Source organism: Cottoperca gobio, chromosome 4 (assembly GCF_900634415.1).
Source record: "Cottoperca gobio chromosome 4, fCotGob3.1, whole genome shotgun sequence".
In the NCBI taxonomy this organism is placed as follows: domain Eukaryota; kingdom Metazoa; phylum Chordata; class Actinopteri; order Perciformes; family Bovichtidae; genus Cottoperca; species Cottoperca gobio.
The window spans coordinates 21,298,460-21,324,274 of NC_041358.1; the positions used below are offsets into that span (position 1 = coordinate 21,298,460).

The 25,815-nt window shown below is 44.1% G+C and overlaps 1 protein-coding gene across 7 annotated transcripts in view; it reads right to left on the reverse strand.

The window, feature by feature from the left end:
• Positions 1–25,815, reverse strand: part of dab1a (DAB adaptor protein 1a) — a 214,564-nt gene that overhangs the window by 41,314 nt on the left and 147,435 nt on the right. For 5 of the 7 annotated variants that reach the window (XM_029430339.1, XM_029430338.1, XM_029430337.1 and 2 more), the window contains exons 1-2: positions 24,577–24,825; positions 1,344–1,617 (exon numbers count right to left, since the gene is read on the reverse strand). In XM_029430339.1, coding sequence (XP_029286199.1) covers positions 1,344–1,413 — 70 coding nt within the window. In that variant the 5' untranslated portion in view covers positions 1,414–1,617; positions 24,577–24,825. Of the gene's footprint in view, positions 1–1,343; positions 1,618–24,576; positions 24,826–25,815 lie in introns of those variants that run through there. The other 2 variants (XM_029430336.1, XM_029430335.1) reach the window with 1 other exon arrangement.

The window sequence follows — 25,815 nt, forward strand, 5'->3', positions numbered from 1 at the left end:
GAAGCACAATATCAGGAACATTATCAAGGTTTTCTATTCCCAGTGCACGCGTGTTGCTTGTGTGTGGTATATGATTGCATTTGACTTTCATCACCCTGCTGAGTGTGTGTGTGTGTGTGTGTGTGTGTGTGTGTGTGTGTGTGTGTGGGTGTGTGTGTGTGTGGGTGTGTGTGTGTGTGTGTGTGTGTCTGTTGGGAAGAATGACCCAGATCAGACAGAGGTGTAGCCCATCTTGTAAAATGCTACATGCAGAATGAGAGACAGTGTGCGCGTGTGTGTGTGTGTGTGTGTGTGCGTGTGTGTGTGTGTGTGTGTATGTGTGTGTGTATGTGTGCGTGTGTGTGTTAGAGACAGAGAAAGAGAAAGAGAGACATAGACAGAGATGGTGGAAGAAGTCAGAGAGGACAAGCTAAAAACCCTCATGTCTAAATGCTGAAGGCAAACCATTCATCTTTCCTCTCATATGCTCTTCTGGGCTTCAATCCCAGTCCTAGTGAGTGTGTGCGTGGTGTGTGTGTGTGTCTCCATCTCTCCACATATGGAGAGCAGTCTGAATGATGAACATGATCTCCCTTTCAGCAGAACAATACTGTTTCTAAATAGGACATGAGAGGCATTCAGCCTTCCCTCACACACTGTGTATGGGGGAACCTACGCTTGTTTGCAGGGACTGAGGCGCACTGTGTGCAATGAGGCATCTGCTGCAGGTGATAGTGAGTGTGTCTCTGCTTCTGTGTGGTTGTGTGCATCCATTAAGTGTTGTTCCCAATGGTGTCCAGAGTTTTTGCTACATCAATCAGATGCTTATTCAGAGAATGCTAAGCGTCGCTCTTGCAGTCGGGCAGGTGGCAGCGAGCAGCTGGGTGATGGCTGCCAGCCTGGCCCCTGGCATCACCTCTGCTCTGAGACCACCCAGGCCTCCTCTCATACACCTGCTAGCTACCTGCCTCTGGAGCTTTTCACACCTGGATCTGTTTGCTTCTCACCAACCACAACATTGCTCCACCTGTTTGGTAGCAACCTACTGTACCGTAATACCCCCGTACCTGTTAATTAGCTATGAACAACAGCCGCCCTGCATTTCTGTCGTCTAACCCAAATCCATCATTAATAAAGAGAAAAAAGTAGCTGACAAAGGTGTGTGTGTGTGTGTACCATTGTGTCGAACAATTGTTTTTTTTTTACCAGCACTGAGGGTACAGCCGTAGAAAGTACTTGCTTTGTGTAATGCAGCATTGTTTTCTCACAAAGATTACTCAATCTAAAAGTAATTAAAGTTAGTAAAAGAAAAGGGATTCCTTTCATAATAAAAACTAACTTCTAACTTGTGATGGTGTACTAACCTTTCCTTTTGGAGTCCCGTCTGACGCTGCTGGGCCTGACCGCTGGCTGTAGCTCTGTCTCTGTTGACATCCTCAGGCTCCAACTGGGCTAGACTCCGCTCCGCTTGGCTCCGCTGGGCTTCTAGGGTCCAGTTCACAGCGTCAGTGCCGGCTTTGCGTGCGTGGGCGCCGGGTGTGTGTGCGTGAAGGAGCCAGGTGTGTGTGGGCACACAGGCTCATGGGAGAGGGATGGGCTTTAGCCCTGACACAACATCCCACACACACCCAGAGAGAGCTGAGGAGAAAGAGAGGAAGAAAGAGGTGTTCTTCAGTTGGGTGGTGTTTACTCTTGGCAGGCGAAACCTGGCATGACTTCTCAGAAGCCATGAGAGCGAGCTTGTTTCTAATCGGGGCCTTGAGTAGATGTTGCCCATAGTAACACACTGTGAGACCTGCTCTACACTTTTCTGCTTCCTTTCAATAATGTGTCTCTACAAGGACGGGGCTTAAAGAACAATCCCCAACTCTTTAAACCAATTCCTTCTTGCAATCATGCAACAATTATTTAAAAGCACTAAAGTTCTATACCAAATGTCATTTGAGTTTTGATCAATTAAATACAATTCTGGAAATGTGGGTTATAATCCCTCATTGCACAGGAAGGCTGTAAGTACAGCAGGTCAAAGTTCAATCGGTCTTGTAAGCTGTGATGAACGTTTACAACCTGTCTGATCATCTGTTCCTTGTCTGACTTTTTCCCAGATCTTGGCAATACAGTTTGTGGCTCCACTTTAATTATTACCAACAGCAATGATAACCAAAACTAATAAACCAGGTTGGATGGAACTGTAATGTTCCTTTAACTTGAGTGCTTGTTGCCCTTCCTGGGCCCTGTCCAGTGCCTGCTGGGCCCATTCTGTCCCTTCTTTGCCCATCTGCCACTACTTTATTCTCAAGTGTTGACTGGCAGCAACCACAAAAACCTAAGAGCCAAAAACACTCAGATCCTGCACTCTAACCCTGTCGTGTAAATGCATGAAAACACGCACATTTACATGCACACCCAAATGCAGACAAACTCCTTTCTTACACAGAGATGCTGAAGTACAAAGACAGCAGGAGACAGCTGCGAGTTGACAAGCTGAATAAAGAATCCGACTACTTTTTACCTCTCCTTGGACCATTGGTCTTGACCTCTCTTTCCCTCTCCGTCTCCATCTAACAGTGACTGAGTGCACACTTGAACAAAACGAAAAGACTGGTGCTTCTTGGGAAAGAGGGAAATCTCTCTTATTCTCTTCCTCCCCCTCTCCACGGTGTTTCTGTGTGAATAGGAGGCCCCTGTGAGCCTCGGGCGAGAACAGATGAATTGAGAGGCTTTTAATTTGCTGCAGACAGAACAGAACAGAGTCCATTTAATTCTGCCAGCCGAGGCCATGTCGGCAAAATGCTGACAATATTCTTTATCTGGTCCAAACACACTGGAAAAGTGTGAGTCACTCCAATTACAGGCATTATCAGCAGCACTGTTCCACCAAATGGATGGAGAGAGAGAGTGTGTATGAAGAGAGAGGGGTTAGAGGGAAGAGAAATTAACAGAGGGGGAAGAAAGTGAGGGGTGAGGAAACAGAGTGGGTGAGTAAGATAATGAGCAAGGGGTAAAAGGGGAAAGAAAAAAGCCCAAGGAAGTAAAATCAGAACAGAAAGGATGGAGTTTGAGCGGCTTCAGCTCTAACCCTGAACATGTCCCCCTCTGTCCCTCCTCTCTTTCCTTTTTGTTCTTTGAATTTGTTCTTCTCTTTCTAGCTGTGAAGTCTTTCAGGCAGCATCTGGAGCTTGTGTTTAAGTAAGGCAGTCTGCTAATCCTCGAATTGGACCAAAAAAGAAACCCCCCCCCCCCCCCCACACCCCCTTCCTCCAACTGCCTTAACCCAAGAAATGACAGTTTTTATTTTACAAAAACCAAACCCAAGATTCAAAGACATGTTCCTGTGCTTTTACATCGAGTCTATAATCCAAAAATATATCACAAAAAATGTTCATGATTAGATTTTAGTTTATGTTCTAACTGCTAAATTGCTCCTTTGAGAGCACTACTTAGTTGAAGAAGCTCAACTCAGCCAACCATTGCAAGCAAAACAGCCACCAGTCTACTGGTGAAAATGAGCAAGAAACAAGCCTTTGAGGCTGAAAATGAGAAATCTGCTGCAGCATCAATCTCCAGACTTCTCCAAGGCTCCAGACATATGGTTGTTTCTCTGGAGACTTGGGGAAGAGTTCTAGATCTAAGCTACACTCCCTGAAGGGCAGAACAAGCACATTTCTCAAAAAAAGCAGTCAATGTTAAGTTTTAACTGTACAAATTCCCTTCCTCGCACACACACACACACACACATGAAAGAAAGAGCAGTGCCATCAAAAGCCATCGTGAACACTGTAGTGGCGGTTTGACCTGGAATCAGTGCGCGAGCTAAAAGTAGCAGCAGAGTAGGATGTGAACATGGCTTAGTGTGTCTGGATTTAGACAGAAATCTGAAGCCATACCAGACACTGGAGGAAAGGAGGAGAAGGGAGCGAGCAGTAAATTGGACGTCCGTAAATGGGGCGCTGCCAACAGGCGCGAGTGGGTGATGTGAGCGTCTGTGTGTGTGTGTGTGTGTGTGTGCACTGTGTTTGTGTGTGTGACTCAATAAACAGGATGCTGCCAACAGGAGCTTAATGCCCAGAAATCATCTGCAGCTACAGTAAAGTCAGCCAGGCGAAAGGAAAGAAAAAAGAAAGAAAGAGAAAAGGGGTGGAGGGGGGAGGGTGCTGGCTCTCTACCCTCCCCTCTTTCTCCCACCTCCCACTCTCAGGGTAATTGTGTTCTGTCCATCAGGCTCAGAGTTAGATTAGCGGCTCCACTCATTCAGCTCTCCTGCCATCTCAATAATAAATAATCATAGAGACCAGCTCTACACTACCTTCCTTACTACCTGTGCTCTGTCCATCTCCTGACTTCCTCCCCCCCCCACACCCTCCTAACCACCAACGCCACCTTTGTATCCTGACACGAATGCAGATTCCTTATCAGCAACACATTTCTCCAGTGAGCTGTACTCGTTGATGAATAACCATGACTGCGGGTACAAAAGGTTATCCATGTTGCAGTCTGTCATGGTTCAGATGTCTGAATGGTAAATGAACAATCTTTCTTTAAAATACATTAACAATGAGACGCAATCAAATGCTCCTAGTTTTAGGCACCGGTGTGGTTAAATGCACCATGAAATGAAAGAGCGCACTATCAAACCAAAGAGTAAAATAAATGTCAATCAAAGCCCATTATATGCGGAAAAAACTAAAGGTGTACCTCAACAGCAAAAACTAAGAACATAAAATATTGAGACCTACCAGTTTATGATCTGTAGAATGTCAAATAAAGTGTCCACTCAAGTCCGGGAGTCTAACCAACTCAGGAAGAGACAAAGAGCTGTGAAGAATGAAGCTGAGCGTGACAGAAAAGAACTTCAGAAAGGGTGAAAGATCAACTAAAAGAGGTTAGAGGACATGACGTACCACCGGGCCAATGAGTTAATAGACTGTTTTAATGTGCGTGTGCGTATGCGCAAGAGAGACAGACAGCGAGCGAGAGGAAGGGAGGGAGAGGGAGATATGGGGAAAAGAAAGACCTGAGAATATGAGCTGTAGGGTAAAAGTTCAGTGGCACTCCCAGATAAACCGCATGTCAGCAGGTTGTGTCACTTCATACTCGGCCAACAAGGAATGAAGTGCAGTGTCATTCATCCCGTGTCACATTTATGAAAAGATTAGCATAGATCAAAGTTTCATTGATAGATGGTGAGGATTAAGGGCATGGAAACTGCAAAGCAGACCAACTAGGGATGGAAATAATAAGTAATTTCCATAATCAAACCACTGCTATGTTAATGATCAATAATCGATTAATCACTAAAAGCTCGGAACATATAAAATACATCAGAATACATTAGGTATTTGAAACATACATTTAATTTAATTATGTAATCCTGTCCTTTAATAACCCTGCTCCTGCTCTGACCTGTCATGCTTCAACAAATAGTCACACACACACTTTTTCTATAAGGACAATAAAATAAGACTAAATATGAAATCCATTCTTGTATCAGCAAAAAGGGGCTGTAGCCAAATGCCAATGTATAATGAGAAAGCTCCCCCTAACCAAGTCCTGCTGGTTCGTATTTAAGACTTTGGGCTTGTACTGTGGGGTCAGAGGTGAGCCAGAAGAACAGTCTGTTCACTGTAACTTGATAAGGATTTGGTGGATTAGTTTAGCAGGTGATCATATTATAATAGTAAAAGGAGACAACGATCTGGTTAACTGAGGTCCTGGCACTTGTTGCGCTTTGAACTTGCCTTGTCTGCCAACATATTCTCAATATAATGTAATTCTTAAGTGATTTATTAATCAATAAAAAACAACCGTCAGGCCTACATGTTTTTATAAGATTTGACACAGTATTACCATAAATTAGCTGATTACTTCTACTACTCTGCTCACAAAAGTGCCAAACATTGCCTGGATCCAGCTTTTCAAATGTGTCAACAAGCAATTTGTCAACTTTACGTTGGATTTGGAAAATTGTGATCGTCAGACGAAATAACTAATCAATGAATCCAGAAAGTAATCGTCAGATCAACTGATTATGAGAACAATCGTTAGTTGCTGCTTTAATCCAAAATAAGACGAACAGCAAATGAATACAGCAGATACGGCCGTCAGAGAGTGATAAGGAAAACATTGTGTTGGTAGATGAAACGAAGAACAAGAGAAAAGATATGGAGCAAACTACAAACCACAGAAATTGCATTGTAGCTTCAAAAGTAAAGTACAATCTGAACATAGACTTTTAAAAATCTCTAACCACACGTATGACCACACATTGCATTTGCAGAGTTTGGTTGACGGTGGAGACTGTCACTGTTTGGCACAACATCATGGGTCAGTGCAGTCATCTCCTGCTGAGAGGCCGCTGTCAAAATGCATATATCACAGCTCACCACACCACAGTACAGCTGAAGCTAAATTATACGAGGCCTGTGGTAAAAAGGGGCCTTTACGACATTGATCTAAATAGTCATTACATCCCCGACACCACATTAGCAGCGCTTGATTTCAGAAAATCCCTCTTGAGATTGAAGCAAAAAAAGAAAAGTTGTGGCTTTAACAGTAGTTACAGCCGTACCACATACAAACAACGGCTCAAATTGTTACAGCAGCTGTCTAGTGGATAAAGCACCCGCTATTGCAGCAGGCCTGGAGGCCTATAAGAACAGCAGTGCAGCTAGTTCAGCAGGCAGTCAGCCAGGCCACCAGCAAGCACAACAGCACACTGCAGGAGGAAAACATGGAAACACGGTGCTGTGAGCTGCTCTAGGTACTCCACATGGCTCCCTGCCTGCCAGAATGACTAGAAGGAACATTCAACTGAGGCCTCATCGGGAAAAGGTAAACACACACACACACACACACGCATACACATACACACACTTTCCCACCCACAATCTCCTGCCAGAAATAGGATACCCCACAAGATGACAGATTCACATGCACGTGCAGATCTCAAATTAACACAAAAACATGCACAAACACACGCCTTGCATAGTCTTCACCTAACCTATTTACAGACGCGGGACTATATCAAAGCGCTGCGCTCTCTTTGGGGAATTCCTCCTTTCTCATGTTTTCAGGGGAAATAGATGAAAATGAATCTCGTTCTCCCTGCACCTCCCCTTCTGTGTATGTGTGTGTGTGTGTGTGTGTGTGTGTGTGTGTGTGTGAGAGAGTGTGTGTGTGCGTGTGTATCTCCTCTGCATTGTTAATGTGCTAAAATGTAAAATGGTAGTACCCAACATTGTGTATAAGCATGTCTTTTTCATGCAGAGTGGAAGCTGAGGCTTTGCTGACAGACTGTGGATATGCCTTTATTAACAAACCCACACTCTGATTCCACCTGTCTGTCTGTCTGTCTGGTCTGTCTGTCTGTCTGTCTGTCTGTCTGTCTGTCTGTCTGTGTGTCTGTGTGTCTGTCTGTGTGTCTGTGTGATCTGTTTGCTGCCTCCTTCAAACCCACTCTACTATTCTACTACTACAGCAGCCTGCATCATTCTCATCTTCCCTATTAACACACGTAAAACACATTTGCTGAACTCCAGCATTGCATTCAGGGTGTGATTGATCATTTAGCAATTCATGCTTTTGTTCAGTTCTGCTGCAGCCTTTCTCCTCTTCATCTCTAAAGATGTATTTGTTCAGTTCAGATGGTCTTCACACATCCAGACCTGCTGCATGTTGTTCCTCATTCCCAGCTCTCAGCCACATGTGGAAGTGGTGCTGGAGCTCCTTCCTCTTTAAGAATGATTCAGTGATTTATGGTTTCTTGAAGTGAACAGAAGACAGGTCAGAGGGTCTGGTATCTTCTGGGGGTAAAACCTTTCGCAAACAAAAACTATAATAATTATTTATAATGATTTTTAATGGTATCTTTACTTATTTTATGCAACAGCGGTGCATGAAGGAATGAATAAATAGTGTACAGGGAGTAACATCCAACACAAAGAAGAGAATTGGAGGTTTTAGGTACCCATGCTCACACTCACAGCTTCAACATATTTTACTATTTGGCCTTTTTTGCAACCAGTGTGTCCCCTGCTGCTCTAAAGCCAGGGGTTGCTCTTTGCTCTAAAAAAAAAACACCATCACTGAGCTGCAGTCCATTGTGCTGCTTGCCTGTTAAAAATGTCCACTCAAAATGATTTAGATCCCCCACAGCCCCTCTGGACCCCCATCAGCAGAGCCTAAAGTGAGTGATGGATACGCTAGATCTGTGGAGTGGAAGAGAAGAGAGGATGCTCTGGTGCATAAAAATAGAGCCATAGTCTGCCGGAGCAGGAGACTGAGACTTAATTAGGGATGCAATCATCAATTATTCAAAACACTTAATCATGGTGTCGCGCAATGCTGTTGCGCAAACACACACATGCACAGTAACACACACACACACACACACATATATATGTACTACAGGCTTTTCAAACTGTGCCTCTGAAGGCAGACACACAGAGACAGATAGATGGATGAAGAGGAAATAAAGAAAATGACTTCTGTTGCTTCTGCCTCATTTTCTACTGACACAAATTATGCTACAGACAAAGTGTCACACATTAAACACAAATAAAGAACAGACAGACAGCACAGAGGTACACATTACATACTCCAGGAGCCACCCAGGGATGTACACACATATACAATTAAAGATATATGGACATTGACGTTTTAACATCTATACCCACTTATCCTGTGCAGGGGGCAGTTATTTCACCCTGACCAATTAGTAGCGTGTGACATATCCATCCTACTGACATCCTTTTTATTCAACATGGAAGCTGCCATAGAGGTTGATTGGGCAGTTAATTAATTAATAGTTTTCCATCTAAATATGCTGTTCTTATTTCTGTAACCTGTCTTACAACAACTAGTACGGCTGCATCGATCTGTCTCTGTTTTTCAATGGATGTAGAAAAAGCCATGAATGGGATTCAGAGGTCTGAAACCGAGTTGGGGACATCGTGCAGAGACCACACAGCTGCTGGAATCAAACTTGAACTGTGAGGCATCGCTGCTAAATACAGCACCACTGTACTGACTACTATAGGGATTCAGGGAGCTACTAGTGCACCGTACTGACGTTTGAAGTGATCGAGTATGAGCCATGATGTGACTGATCCACGTATGATTTAGTGCCTTAGTCAATGTCAGTGTAAAGATTCTGTGTTTCACTTATCAGTTACATTCATTCAGTCATGGTGGGCCCAGACTCAGCTTTTAGTGCCACAGCAATCTGGCCTCATGTTACCTTACATACAGATAAGAAAAAGAGTTACTGGTATTGGATCTGTAATCAGAATAGGTATCAGGAGAGCTTTAAGTGTATCCCGTGGCCCATTATCTCAACAAAACCAATGTTTTCCCCTGCAATTAGCGCACTAATAAAGCATATAATGTGTATTCATGTCCCTATATAGGCACGTGGTGCTTGTTTGGAGCAGCTCATGGGAACGTTTAAACTCTTAAAAGTGTAAAATAGCACAGCTCTGCTCCGACTCTGCACATAGGAAAGCAAAGGAAAAATATAGAGAGGGGAAAGGACTGGATGGCAGAGGAATGGAGTAGGTAGTGACTCAAAGAAGCTAAGGATGCTTTAGGCTAAACCTTCAACAATAACAGCCCCAAACTTCTTCACTTGCAAGCTGCTGGCGTGCCCTGCCTGAGCAGCTCGCTACCTGCAACTTGTACTAAGACACACATCTGGAGAAGCCAACGGGTGAGCTTCATCAATGGCTTCAAACTCAGTCTGTCTGCGCTGCAGGGGCAGGTACAGATTATCCACCTCTGTCCTCTGAGCCCAGTCAGACCGCAGAGGGAATGTCTAGGTTCAATCTGACCCCTTGAACACTTGGGAGAAATCCCTGAGGGGGTACGATTACCTCTTGTCCCCAGCCCTCCCCGTACAGCCTCCTGCCATCAGTCAGTCACAGTTCCTGCCTCCTGCCCGTGTGTCTAATCGCTCACGCACACTGTCACAGTCGCCTGCCCTTCCAGTTAAAACATAGACAGCCAAACAAAATCAATCTTTACTGAGTGTCCATGTTTAATAAGGCCCTGTTGTTTCTTATGGACTCTGACAACATGATCTCACACACACACACACACACACACACACACACACACACACACACACACACACACACACACACACACACACACACACAAGGGAGTAACTACAGTAACAATGTGTGGCACAGTAAACTGGATATTTAACACTTTCTCAATCTGAACTTTTAATCATTTGTTGTACTACATATGACCATGCACACACACACACACACACACACACACACACACACACACACACACAGCCCAGATAAAGACTGCACCCTCTGATGTCATCAACAGACTTGGTGTGAATCACCAAGGGATTGTCAGACTCAGGACACGATTTGCATAATTTCCATTTCTGAATTCAAACTCTCTGAACATTTCAGCCAAACACACACACACACACACACACACACACACACACACACGACAATGTGCAAAACTCTCATGCTGCATATGGAGTCTATGAAAGTTCCTGGAGGTGAAACTTTCTGCCAGCTCTTAAAATAGACCCTTTTAGCACCCTATGGTCTATTGGACTGTTGGTCCGTCTGAACTCACAGAGAGTAGTGGGGCTATTGGCATTCACTTCCCTGTGGGGCTCCCAGTCAATACAAACCTCTTAAAACTCAGAAAAGGCTGTGCGTGTTTCTGAGTGTGTGTTTTTGTAGGTGTGAGAGAGAGGGGGAGAGAGAGAGAGAGAGAGAGAGAGAGAGAGAGAGAGAGAGAGAGAGAGAGAGAGAGAGAGAGAGACAGGGAGAGAGATGAATGTCAGTGTGATACACCCATGCTTTTTGTATGTGTGTGTGTGTGTGTGTGTGTGTGTGTGTGTGTGTGTGTGTGTGTGTGTGTGTGTGTGTGTGTGTGTGTGTGGATCTTTATGTATGTGTATACAGTGCGGGTAATGATGGTGTGCTAAAGCAGACTCCCACCCCGTGAGGGCCGAGCCTCTCGGTGCCATCCATCATAGTGCAGCTGCTAATGATACCAATACATACATCAGCACTGAGAGGGCTGGAGGAGCTGGGGAGAGATGTGTGGAAAACAAAAAAGGAGGACAAGGATAGAGGAAGAGGATGAGAGAGGAAGCCGGAGAGGAAGATAGTCTAGGCAAAAGTGAACGAGGCAGCGGGGATTAAAAGAGACAAAGAGCAAGAATTTCACTGTTAGTACCATACTGTAGGTTATGTTGTGTACAAATCCATGTCATGCCAATAAAGCTCATTTCAATCTGCATTTGCATTTGAGAGAAAGAGGGGAGGAGGAGGAGGAGGAGGAGGAGGAGGAGGAGGAGGAGGAGGAGGAGGAGGGAAAGGGAGCTGGTTGAGAAGAGGCAACCAGCATGAAGAGGGAAGGAAATGTGCTGTCACAGGCTGAGGAGTGAAAGACTATCTGTGTGACTGGAATAGGCAATCTGATTCCCCCAGTCCTCCTCCTCTCTCTCAAACTCACACAAAGACACAAACACACACACACACACACACACACAGCACACACAACACTGCCCACTGCCAAACACACAGAGAAGCCCACTGCATCTGTGCGGATTAATATTAAAGGAAAGTCGATGCTCATTGTTCGTCATGACCTCTTAAGTTTTCTCAGGAATAAGACACAAGTCTGCACTTCTAGAGATTGTGTTTTATTTTCAGAGATGGCTTTATGGATCAAACTAAAACTCCTCTACGTCTGTGCGATAGACGGGATCCAATTTAAACAGAAACATCAAGGAGAAGTATTCATATTTTAAGCAACACACTGCGACATACCACCAGTGCTAAATGGCTTTGTATTAAATGATGTCGTTAAACGCGGACGAACGTCTCATGACACGGCACTGAACTAGAAAGAAAATGTATTCACAGAAAATGTTCGAGTAGTGCTTATAAAGGGAACTCTAATTATTATTATTTTTTTATAAAAGTACAGTAACTGCAAAATCTGCAAACAAAAAAATCAACAGTTATTAAAAAGGCATCTTAATAGTGTGACATTTGAACCATTTGAAGCATACTCATACTCAAATTCCTCAAAGCACCACGAATGTACTGTATAAAATTAATTTGACCATGTTGCCGTGAAGAATATCTAAAGGGTTATGGCCCCAAAACTTGGTGAGACAACCCTATAAAAGTCCATTAATCTGCACCACATTGACCCATTCTTTTAGATTGTACCAGCTCTAATTAAAAAATCCCTCAAGAATACTTGAGAATGCCAAATTAATCTTTTGATTTTCCAGACTAACATTAGCTCATTCACAATTCAGCTAGATCTGTTGAGAGAGCGAGTGAGACGTGGAAATGGCTGGAGCACTTCTTTTCTCTTCTCATCTTATTCCCAAGACACATCATCCTCTTCACTTCCTGGAGCAAGATGAAGGCCAGCGGGGCTGTGAAATTAGCCTATCAGATGCCTCCACCAGCTAAAGGAGAACTCTGAATATGCTAATAGACAGGAGATTAAGATATGTAGCTGGGGGCACAACCACACGCGCAAACACACACACACACACACACAAACACACACACGCACGCAGACATACTAAAACCCATTATTCTATGATTATAGAGGAAAGATTATAATGGCAGATCTTAAGAGCAGAGCAAGCTTTGGAGAATGTTACAGTGTCTTTGATGAGGGCACAGGTAATGAAGAGGATTATTTCTTATGTGAGGTTGAACAAAAAGAGACGAAAAGAAAAAGAGATTTAAAAAAAGATGCAGTTGTGTGAGTGTGTGTGTGTGTGTGTGTGTGTGTGTGTGTGTGTGTGTGTGTGTGTGTGTGTGTGTGTGTGTGTGTGTGTGTGTGTGTGTGTGTGTGTGTGTGTGCCTGTAATGAAATTCAGAGAATTTAGAAAGACTCGCTAGATTACACAGACTTCTATCTGCTGCAGGCAGGGGACACAGGTGAGGAAATCCCTCCCTCTCTTCCCTCCATCTTTTTCTCAGCTCCACACCCTTGTTATCGTGGCGGTACACAAACAGGTGCAGCCCCCCTGACCCCATACCACAAGCACCCCCCCCCCCCTCCCCTCATCCCAATCTCCCCATCCTCGATCTCCTTCAACAATCCACCCATGAGAAATATCATTCCTGCGTTCCCTTTGTCTCTTCTCCTCTGTGTTTCCTGCTCTGTCTGATGGCTCATCTTTCTTCATTGCTCTGCCTGCCTCTCTCCCAGGGCTTGCCATCTGTACAGTAACAGGTGCGCTGTGTATGTGACTGATGTGTTTGTTACCTGTAGCGCTGCCTGCAGCCTCAGACTGCATGGAATATGGCTGCCTCTGCCTATCTGCGAGCTACCACTCTGCTCTCTTTTCCTACTCCTGCTCCTCCGTGTCTCCTTCAGATGGTGACAGGATGGCTAGAGGAGAAGGAGCTGAGCGGTGTAATGAGTTGGGCAGGCAGCAGCAGGCTGTCATGTATTTGTATGTGTGTTTGGAGCTTTTACCAGCCGTGCTGTGTTCAGCGTAGTGGAGTTTGGGTAATTAGTCCCACCAGTCTATGAGTGTGAGCATATATAGGTGTGTGTGTGTGTGTGTGTGTGTGTGTGTGTGTGTGTGTGTGTGTGTGTGTGTGTGTGTGTGTGTGTGATCTCATCTCATTAGTCTCACAGGTGAGTAATTAAACGCTCTGCAACACCTGGAAGTGTTCCTCCTATCCTCCATCCCTCCCATCTCTGCTGTTGTCTTAATTTACAGCTATACCCCTGAGAACTCCCCTGGCCCAGTCATAACACACTCCACAGGACAGCTACACACATCTTACGACACACACACATTATCACTTACGACACCTCACTCTGAAGCCTTTTTCAGACATGCAGTATGGAACATTGCTGGGTCCGTCTATCTATTTAAAGTAATGTCTTACGGACTTTCAAAAACAAGTCTCCATTATGTAAATGAATCAAATTAAATATGTGTGAATGGGTGAATGAGAGGCAACTTGGAAAGGACTTTGAGTAAAAGTGCCACATGAATGAAGCTGCAACGCTCGCACAATATTTGGTATCTGGTAAGCGAGAGAGCACACTCGCACCTTAATATTATAATAAGGATATGAAGGAAACTTGGCCTCAGTTCTCTGCAGACCGCTGCTGCACCACTGATGGGTTTTATACTTATTTTGCAGTTTAAGCTTTAACTAATGACCATGGTGAGCACTATGGGATGCTCGCCTACAGTTCCTAATATAGGGTCCTCTAATAAATGTTCTCATCAAATTCCCCAATGCAGTCCATCTATTTGATCATATTGCCAGTCAAACATCCAAACCAGTAACCCAAACATGTATTGAACCATACATAGTCACAGTGGAGGCAGTACGTTGTACAGGAAGCCACAGAGGAAGCCACAGCACCACCCAGTCAGTCATTTAATAAACCATACAGGCAGCCACAGCAGCGGGCAGACACTCACATGGCCAGTTGTATGGGGCTGCTGTGATATTATTATTGCATGTGTGTCCCTGAGGGCTGAGATGCGATTGATGTCAGCGATGTAGGTAATAAATTTCAGAGGTCAATCCACTCTGGTGAAGAGGTTCACTCTCAGAGAAGGCCATCTGATAGACAATACAGACTTTAAATATTCCCCTCAGAACACATTTCAATTCATTCCTTGGGCCTCTGTTTATCAGACTGGGGATCATTAAGTTGTTCTCTCGAGAGAGCTCTGGTCCAAGGCAGCGTGAGGGGCGATTTACAGCAAAGGCGAAGGTAAGAGGTTGTTTTCTCCGGGCAAGCGGAGAGTCTCCAGAGGAGGGGGGAAATGTGAGACAGTGAACTCATCGCCAGCTCTAAAACCCATTAGACATCCACACAAACGCATGAGGGCACATGCACACGCCAGGTGGCAGGGTGCAGGCAAGGGCTGGGTGAGGTGAGCTGAGCAGATCACAGCAGCAGGTAGTATGACTAATAACCGCAGAACTCGCTGAGGCATACCAGGCAATCACAACCATTTCTCACCTCACTTCTCTCCGTCTCTCACTTCATGCTGCTCCTTCTTTATTCCTCCTTTTTGTCATTCACTCCTTTCCCCTTCTTCTTTCTCTTTCTGGATGGCTCCATATTAAACACATGCCTCAAAAAGTACCTTTTTCTTCAGAGCAAACTTTTTATGTCAGTCTCCACCCAGAAGGACAATCTATTCCTAATGTAGCACTTTGCTGCTTTATGATGTGAAGAAGTTACTTAAAGCACACACATTCCTTACAGATATGCTCCATGCTAAAGAGAACAGTCCTTCCATGCCTGCTATGCCAACTTACATTCATTCAACATCACATGGGGGGAAATATGGGAAGGGAAGATAAATGAATAACAGTTTCTCCTCACTTTTACAGTACGGCTGCTATTACAAGCTGCCTTATAAGACTGTAGCAATGTGAAGCTGCAAAGTGCAGAAACAAGCATGTGCGCTATTTTCAATAACACAGGCACACACACACACACACACACACACACACACCAAATATGGTGGTCCACTCATCCACATCATCAAAATAAGCTAGCACCAAATATTGCTGTCAGCTCCAGGCATGGCTATTATGGGCGTGTGTGATTGAAACCATCAAATCAGTTCACAGTCATTTAATCTTGCAGCTCTTAGAGCCCGCCAATCCCTTTAATCCATCTTTATGTGCATGCCCGCACACACGCACAGTGAGCATGGCCCCATGGTTGACTGGGTGGTCTTTTAACACCCTCGTTCCCAAAAATGACTTATCATGTTCATCAGCCCTCAGACTGCTTTGGATAGAGGAGAGTCGTTATCTGAAAGCATATCCAGCTAATTGAAGGCTGTCTATCTTAATGCTCAGATATAGAATGGAGGGGAAGTGTGTGTGTGTGTGTGTGTGTGTGTGTGTGTGTGTGTGTGTGTGTGTGTGTGTGTGTGTGTGTGTGCGTGTGTGTGTGTGTGTGTGTGTGAGAGAGAGAGAGAGAGAGAGAGAGGACAAAAAAGAGGGAGAGATAGGTCATGGCCTAAAGGTAAGGGGGCCATCAAAAGCACTTTTATAATGAAAATTTTTTTTTACCCTTCAGTTATATGTCCTCTTCATCATTTGAGTGTGTGTGTGTGTGTGTGTGTGTGTGTGTGTGTGTGTGTGTGTGTGTGTGTGTGTGTGTGTGTGCGACTCCAGCAGCCCAGCAGAGTGTGTCAGTCTAGTAGATGCTCAGTGGAACTCAATCAAGGAGCACAAATGACCTGAGAGCAGATGATTGAATCCTCCATCCACCCTTAAAGAAGCCCCCTGACTGAGAAGCTGACCACACACACAGACACGCACACGCACACGCACACACACACACACACACACACACACACACACACACACACACACACACACACACACAGAGGCTATTGCTGAATCTCTAAATCTGTTGAATGCACTTTCAATCCATATTTTTTGTTTATACCTATTAACTCAGTCCGGTGTGGTTTGTATGCTAAAGATACTTGAAGCAACATTGTTAACGTTAACACTAAATAATATGACTCCCTGTTAGATGAAAGGTTTCACAGTCCTTCCAATCCCGCTGAGAATATACACCAAAATCTGCAGTTTTACACACATGCCTCTTTTGGCTCACTGATTTAACTTTAGGGGTACACACCACTTTCAGTAGCTTACACAAGCAAGTTCTGCTTCATGTGACCAGTGTGCAATGGTGGTGACTTATTTTCAGCCATTAGTGGGTCACACCAACAACAAAACGCCATTCAAATGAGTCTTGCATTGAACAGGTGGAGAGAATGTGGATTATAATGGGATGTTCATGTTGCTCTGTTTCTGATGGATAAGTAGGCAGTTGTTTGCTAACAGCTACAGGCTTAGCCATAAGAACATGATAAGCTGATACATTGTCAAAGCTCCTTACTGTGAGGTTTGTTTTGGGGTCTTCTACTCACTGGTAGTCAAACATAGATTAATACAGCTTGAAGCTACTTTAGGCTTTCATAAAATAAATGGTAGAGCTGTATTTGATTTTCCGTAAATGCTTGTCTAATAAATACATCCTCACTAGCGCTAAAGCTCCACTTTTACAGCTCAATCTAAAGCACAAAGCCAGACTAACTATCTGTGGACTGATTTGAGCGGAACATTCCCAGCAGTTAAGTGAGAACCAATTCATTTTATCTTTATTCCTAATGTGTATTTATGTGTCTGCGGGTGAAATCCTCTTACACAACTGCCAGTAAACAACATTTAGAAGTGAAAAAAAAATAAATACAGACGCCGGAGGGAAAAATGTTGGGTCATTAGGAAAGTGTTGAGAAGGCATTAACAACATTATATAAAATGTATTTGCGAATACAACAGCAGCACGTAAAGAAAAGATTTCTAATTCGAATCTGCAGCAGTGAGTCGTCATCTCAGCCCAACTGATTCACAACATATTGCAACAGTTGGTCAGAGTACTGTAAATGCTAAAGTGCCAATTCTTAAAACAATTAACAGATATATGGAAAAAAAAAAGAAATGTTGCCTGTGCATGGATTCTGATTACCTTCACCTATGGAGATACAGTACGTGGGATTATATTTGGATTTTCACGAGAAGTGTTATAGTGAAGTGTAGATTGAGGGGCAAGGAAGAAGTGATTAAAGATCCTATAGTGTGGTGGGGGGTTGTTGCTGTCGTATCTCACAAGTCCTTATAATTCTTAAGATTCATACAAAGTTATCAAACGTTGCTTTCCTTTAACAATGAGAGCGCAACCTGTCCATTAATGACCCAATCAAACCACAAGTCGGTGCTGAAAAGCTCTTGTCCAGTTTAAATAGTGTATATGTTACACTCTGCAAACTTCCCGAAACTAAGTGCATTGGAATGAAAGCAGCCCTAGAGATTTGGCAAAAGAAATCGGATGGTTTAAGTGTCTGTACGTGGCCAGAATGTGTGAGTGTGTCTTATGTCCCACTTCAGGTAAAGGCATGACCATGTGTGTATCTTAAGAAGTGAATCACAGTAGTTGGCAATGGGACACGTTGAAATAATTATCATATGGTGAAAATTTGAAAATCACTGCTGACATAATATACTCTCTACTGACTGCAAACTAGTTTAAAATGCATTAGACCTGCTCATTCATAATCTGCTCATTCTCTCAGTGGTGGCTGTGGCAGTCAAAGCGTCTGACCTCTGCCCAGCAGGTCCAAAACAAATGGCCTATAGACTGCAGTCAATCTGCTTCCATCACCTCTCTAAATGCAAGCCAGAATGTGGAGCACCCCACGTGTGTGTGTGTGTGTGTGTTGTGTGTGTGTAACGTGCACCGTGGGAGGTAATGTGATGGGCAAAGAGAGTAGCAGTGTGTATCCTAATTCTTCCACGTGCAGCGTGTGTGTTCTCATGACTCAGTGTGGAGGATAAATGGTCGAGGCTGAGCAGTGAAATGGCCACTCAGTTTTGCAGCACCATTGACATTGAGGAGCTTCAGTTATTACTCACCTCAGCCTTAACCTCTTCTCTTTTATGCGTCGGTTCATTTTCCTCTCATAAACATTTTGTCTCTAAGAAGTTGTTTTATTTAGAGGTAAAAAGAAATAGCATCAATTTATTCCAGTTTTGCTTTGGATCGGTATAATGCGGTTACAAAGAGTGTAAGTTAAAACTGAAGCCTCAGAGGTTTTTTACTGTTGCTTTAATAAAGCATGAAAAAACGAATCCCATTTTGATCATTTTTATGTTTCTACCTTAATTGAAACTAAACTTGGTTTATGGGTTGAGCAGATTTCATGACCCGTGAAACCACATAAAACTCATTCACGAAAGTGCTCGGGTGCCACACTGAAGTTCTGAGAGCCATGAGCAAAAAGCACACAACTTTGTAGATGAGCAAGATGATGCATGCGGAGAAGTATGTGTGTCACGCATCAGACGGTGTACGTCAGAGAGTGTGAGCTCAGCAGGCTGAATGCAGAAGCAGCATCTGGGCGCCTACCCGCTCCTCTGAGCCCGGTGAGTGTTGTACGAGCCGGGCACCAGATGCTCCAGGGAGTCGGCTCATGGTGTGGTTCCGGCCCAGGGACTTCTCTTATGTCCTGGACACAGATGCCAAACTAATCCCTCCTCCCTCCCTGTTTCATCTGCTTTAACAGATGTCTGGCACACAAGGCAGCCCTACCATCGCTTATGAAGAAGTGAATTAGGTTAGCAGCACCTTGTCTAGCGGAGTGATACAGGGTCGGAGAGGTTATGTTTTTGCCACATGACTGAGAAGATTCCTGCGATGCACTAAGTTACCATCCAGTGATGACAACAGCTAATGATCGATATTGAATTGTGGCTAATCTTTATAAACTCAGAGAGTAAGGGAGAGACAAATGGGAGAATCATATGGGACGGTTAAAAATTCATTAGTGAGCCGCCACAGAAAAGCACAGATGGAGAGAAAGCGAGAGAGACAAAGAGAGAAAGAAAGAGGGGGAGAAGTATAAAGAGGATATCCTCTAAGGAAAACATCTTTTCATTCCTATCTCCGTCTATTTTCTTTCTCTAACTTTGTTGCAGTCTCACAGTGAGTGTGAAAGTCAGTGGAGCCCTTCCACAGGGAAGTGTAGCTAACAAACCCCCCAGCAAACCTGAGAGCCCACTCCCTTTCTCCCTCCGTGCTGTACATGCATTCATTATCTATTGTGGTTCTTGAATAAAGAACATGCTACAAAGCCAGGCATCTCAGCTCCTTTGTACATGGCTGGATGAAGGGCAGAGAACACAAATTAAAATGTAATTTACAATGTTTTGTTTGACACTTTCTCTGCAGCGGCTCATATGTCACAAAGAGCATGCAACACTGCTGAGGCACAACACAGGACACCATACATCACACATAGTGTGTGTGTGTGTGTGTGTGTGTGTGTGTGTGTGTGTGTGTGTGTGTGTGTGTGTGTGTGTGTGTGTGAGAGAGAGAGAGACAGAGTGTTTTAAGAGGGGGGGGGGGGTGTTCAGGGATCTTGACTTCTGGGGAAATACAGAATTTAAGGCATTCAATTAATTGAAGTGTTAATGTACTGTGACTCCAGTGTGTTGCATGCCACTTTGTGTGTGTGTGTGTGTGTGTGTGTGTGTGTGTGTGTGTGTGTGTGTGTGTGTCTGTGTGTGTGTGTGTGTGTTTCTTAGCCTCCTGCAAATGCCTGCTCTAAAGTGCTTTTGTTTGCTGTGAAAACTCATTAACAAAGTGAACACCTTTACGATTTCACCCCAAAGTGGCGCTCACTGGAGAAAGAAATGAGCAGGAGGACCAGGCGTGAACAGCAGTATGTAAGAGAAAATGGAAGAAAATGTTAAATACTAATGATGATGTGATTGTGAGCGGGGGGGAAAAAAGGGCTCTCAGTTCCATAATCAACATCTCATCTGAAACAAGAGGATCCCTCAAGCTACACTACAGGCAGAGGGAGGGATGGAGCGACAGAGTAGAGAGAGAGAGAGACATGGAGAGAGTAAGAGAGGTACAGCAATGCCGAGAAAAACAGAGAGTGTGAACAGGGCTGAGATGGAGAACCAAAGACAGAGATTGAGAAAACACAGAAAGGACACGGTGAGGGTAAAGATGTGGAGGGGCGATAAAGCACAGAGCAGCAAAGGGCTAGAAAGAGGCTGGATGTGAATGAAAAAAATAAAGCAATTACCATGGTTCATTCATTTTCAGGCTCCATGTAGCCAGTAACTATGGTATCTATTGTAACTATGAAAATATATTTGTGAGATCGTGTGGTTCATCTCGGACTCCAAATCCAACTTTTCTAATACCTGCGTACACACTTCAGATTGTAAACACAATTATACAACACAAAGCAATACACCATTTACATTTACTAGCTAAGGTCCTCTGCAAACTAGTAAAGTAGATTAACTATATAAAGCATGACTTCTATTTATCTGCTTATTCCATTTTACAGTCAAAGTGCTGTGATGAGAAGTCGGGCTGCAAAAGCAGAGCTTGCCAAACCCACGCAGCCGTCTTTTCGCAGTCAAATGTAAGGGCAGTGAAAAGCGTGTGTGTGTGTGTGTGTGTGTGTGTGTGTGTGTGTGCAGTTGTTGTGTCTGCAGATACTAATCCCAGTGGTGTGGACAGATTGTGAGTGTTTTAAGAAGATTACAGATTACAGACTGCAGAGGCAGATTAGCTGGCAGCTTGATCTGCACTTCTGGATGGACTGCCGTGCTCTCTCACAGCCCCCTTTTGTGTGTGTATGTGTGTGTGTGCGTGTGCGTGTGCATGTGCGTGGCATTTAAGTAATCGTGATTGGTGGTAATGATATTTCTGAGCGCATGCTGTGTCTTAAGGTTTGTGTGTGTCTCTGTGTGATATATGCTGATTTGCCAAGTATCACAAACGCACGTCCCGTTTCCCTTGCAGTGAATAAAGGGCCAGGAAATAGGGTACATATATACACATATACTCCCAGTGGACTGTAAAGATATTCTCGATGCCAATTATATCTGAGAGAATATCACACGCACACACACACACGCGCACACGCATGATGTGGATCAATTTGAAGGGCAGCCAGCCAAGAGCCAGTCAATTCTCCCTCTTTCCTCTCTCTGTTACGGTGGAACCCCCTACTGAACAAATACCAATACTTAACATGCTACAACCGGTTTAAAATACCTCAGCAAAGCAGGTACACACTATACTGGGATTTCCTATTTTCTGTAATTGTATTTCTGTTTCTGTCATATCATAAGAATTATACCTTTGAGATAGATGTACATTTAAGACGTGCTTTGCAGCATCTGCAGCTCACACTGAAGAAGATAACCCAGGTTCAATCATGAGTCAGAGCCGTGCAGAGACATCCCCGGTGCACTGGACTTCATTTACAGAGGTAGGGAGGAGGAAAAGTGCTCACTTGTTGTATAACTTCGGATGTACCCAAAACAATAACTGCAGTTTTTGATATTGGACATGAATTATTTTCCTGCAGATGTGGAGGACAGGATTATTAAGCTCATGGGGGGTTTTCTCTGTGCCATCGACATCTACCTAATGGAACTGCACTTTAAAAAACAGAATGGACAAAATGGACCCAAAAGTGAACCTGGGTCTAAAATGGTCCAGAGGAAAATGAATGTGTTGCTGTTGTCAAGTTAGATAAAGTGAGGGAGAATAAAAAGACCTTCTTATTGGGCTTCCAGGTCAAACAGGAAAATAAAGTAATAAAGGAGGCTCACTTAGTGAATAATAGTTATCTTCATGCACAACTTTAATTCCCCTGCGGCTGCCTCCTCATTGCTTTCACCACAGCTGATTTAAAGAAACGCCACTGAGAAACAGCCTGCGTGGAGTCGAGTAGGTAACACCAACAGTCATTTTATTGTGTCGTTGAATTGTATCCGAGCAACAAGTGTCACTGGGATGCCACAGCAAAGTAGGTAGCAATGTGAATGATAAGATTATAATACAACTTTACGTTGCAAAAGGATTACAGGAGGAATTCTACATTTACATGAATTGTTTGGTTGTTACAGCACTCCACTGTCACATTCTTCCTATGTTATTGGTGCTGTGTAGTCCAAACAAAGCTTGAAACTGGACTCAGATGAGGTCAGCTCCTCTAGTATCCCAGGCCACTACACTTCAATGGTAAACCCTCAAAGTGCTATGTTTCGAACTTTACACAGAACACAGTTAAACAAACACCTTGAGCTTCATGTAATTCTTTGCAGGTGGTGATTTATGTTTTACAGCTTGCCATTTCATGGAGACATTTACATGGTGTCAGATGAGTTTCTGTGCAGCACAAAACTCTTCTGAGTAAAAAGAAGGCTTTCCAGGATCTCAGAGATACACCATGTGTCCAACTCAGATACAAATTACAAGCGTACTTTTTTGCAAAAGTTGTTGAAAGCTTTAGGAGCCGGAACAGTAAGCTACAGGTTACAGTGACTTCCTGGCACCAAGACTACACAGCCTAAAGGAGCTCTTTTCTGTTCCAGATTTAGTCCAACGTCCATTCCAATAGCATTGTGGACTGCTGTACAGCATAGACACAAGACCTACTATACTGCATTGTGAAACATAAATTGCAAGAGGCAGTCTGGGTTGTTGAAAAGAGGCCGAGACTGAAGACAGAGCAGATGGAGATGAGAATTGAAAGAGGGAGAAAGAGAGCCTTCAACAGGGTGTTCTTTGAGAGTTTCCACACAATACTCTGTGGCTGTGGGTTACTATGACGCCCTGGAGTCGCCTGCTGGGCCCATACAGGCAGAAGTAAGAGGTCTGTTTGGCAGTTGTGGAAAAAGTATTCAAATCCTTAACCTCGGTTATAGTAGAATCACTACAATATTATATTTAGTGAATTAAAAATAAAATGTCTACTTTTTTTTTACAGCTAAAAGTAAATAAGTGACAGCTGTACAATGTATTTAAATCCTATTTTAAACAGGATACAACCTATTCACATTCACACACACCAGCTACACATAGCATACACCTGCTACATATACAGTATACAGCTGGTGCAGGTTGTGTGCAGACAGAAAGAGAGAGAGAGAGGAGAGAGTGAGTGTCTGCAGAGCACACCAGCTTCATGATTAATGCGGCTTTTAGCTGCAGCGGAGCCTGGGCCCCCTCTCAAAGCAAACTGACCGGGTCGCCCATTCAACTCCCCTTCCTTCTGTCGCGCTCTCTCTCTCTCTCTTTCTCCATCAACCCAAACCCAGTGACTGGGAGCCAGCTATAGACCTACACACCACTGACTACATTTATACACCAACACCCGTGTCACCTCTACTGTACGGCGTTTCACTTCATTTCACTTCAATCCCTTTGCGAGACAACCCTCCAAAGTGGACTAAACCCCACACATCAGGAACATTAAATCAACCACTGCGGTGGAAGAAAGCCTCGCTGGGAAGAAACATGGAATAAAGTAAATAAAAGGTGGCCGTACACTAGTAAAAAATATATAGAATTAGACAAATATTAAGCTAAGTACAAGTAGGGTCACAAAAACACACTACATTACGACTCATTTAAGTTGAAGTATAATTAGGTTAGGCTACTATTTATAAAGTCACGATCGAGTACCAAAGACAGGCTCCCTGAGATGTTTTTCGCTGGGGGAGAGGAGCATGCAAACACGCTTATTCCCAACTAGGGGAAGAACAGCAAATGTATTTATATCACTTTATAGAAAACAATTGGGAATAATCTGGTGCCGAGTCTCCAACAGAAGAAAGGGGAGACAGCTGCCAAATGCAGCAAACCTCCCGCCTAACACCCCACACAAACACCCCTGACCACTATGTTTCAGAGAGGGGGTCACTCCCCCCACTCCCGTCCAACACACACTCTCAAGCGCGCACACTAGAATCCCGATGCACCAGCAGCAGCAATAGATAATTCATTGCCGTGATAGGAGCAGAGCACACTGAATCCACAGGCTCTTCTTAAGGTCCAACCCCCCCCCCCCCCCCCCCCTAACTATCAAACACCGATCTAAAAGTAGCCTACACACTTTGTAGTCCCTGTGCACGGGACCGGGACGAGATGTGCCGCATCCGCACAGGCTGTTTGTATTGGCGCACTTACCTTTGCACTACAGCGAAAATGAGCACAGTTAGTTCCCATTTTGTGAAAAGGCTTTAGAATCCATTCATTCCCGTGTATCTCCTCCTGGTTTATTCAGACATCCACAGTGTGTTTCAGCAGGGAGAGTAATCCAGTTTTCCATCCCGGGGAGAGCGCTTGCAAGCTTCGTTACATCTTTTTCCACAATCCCCACAAAACTATGCCAGGCTTCTTTCAGCGCGTTTTTTTTTTCCTCCTCGCTCCTCTGCCCCCTCTTCTTTCCTCTCCCTCTCTCTCCCTCTCTGAGGTTGCCTGGTTACCTCTTTCTGTAGGCTGGTTCAGACTGCCGGCCGGCAGCCAATCACAATGCTGGGTTCAGCTTAACCCCTCCATTGCGGAACTGTCCTGATTTCCAGCTTTCAAGGAGTGGGAGTGGAGGGGAGTGAGAAGAAGAAAAGCACTGGGTGATGAGGATTTAGAAAATGTATATTAACAAAATTATAATGAGCAGGAAAAAGATGAAAGGAGAAAGAAAGAAGGAGGGGCTGATGGGGGAATTTGGGTTTGAAATTAAAAGTTAAAACGTCATCAGACTTGTGCTTCACTGTTTGGTAAGGAAGTGTGTTTGTTGTAGTTTAGAGGCTGTTAAAGGATGACTGTACTGCCAAAAGTTCACAGTTATCCCACACTGACTCTTTTTCTACACACACATATAGTAATGCTGACAGAAAACACACACATTGAGTCATGAAGGCACGCAAGCAGCCATGATGCTGTAGCCTTCACCCAGTCCTTCTCATTGACCATTGATTGGTTAACCACCCGCACTTAAGTCATGCAGCCTGGGTGAGTCACGGACTTGGCAAACTTACCACTTACTGTAAGACAGAAAATACAACTTCCTTGCTGTTTTTATTCATGAGTAATACTGACACAACTTGGATACAGGACAATGATGCAACTATGCTGACTTCACTGAATCATAGCATTTTCCCATTTCATGCCTTTCCTCCATTTTTCCTTAAGCCCTAACCTTGTGCAGCTTGCCCCTTTTAAAACACATCTCTTCACTTTTCTGCACCTGGACGTCCTCCTCTCCCTTTTTCCTCCACTTCCTCGCCTCAGATCACCCTCCTCTCTAGATTGGGTGTGCTGCTGTCAGGGGTTTGGGAGCCTTAGCGTAGACACAATTCCTCTGATCTCTGCAAAGACTGAAAGACGCTCAGCTGTCTTCCGACTAAACCTTTCTTTCCACATTCA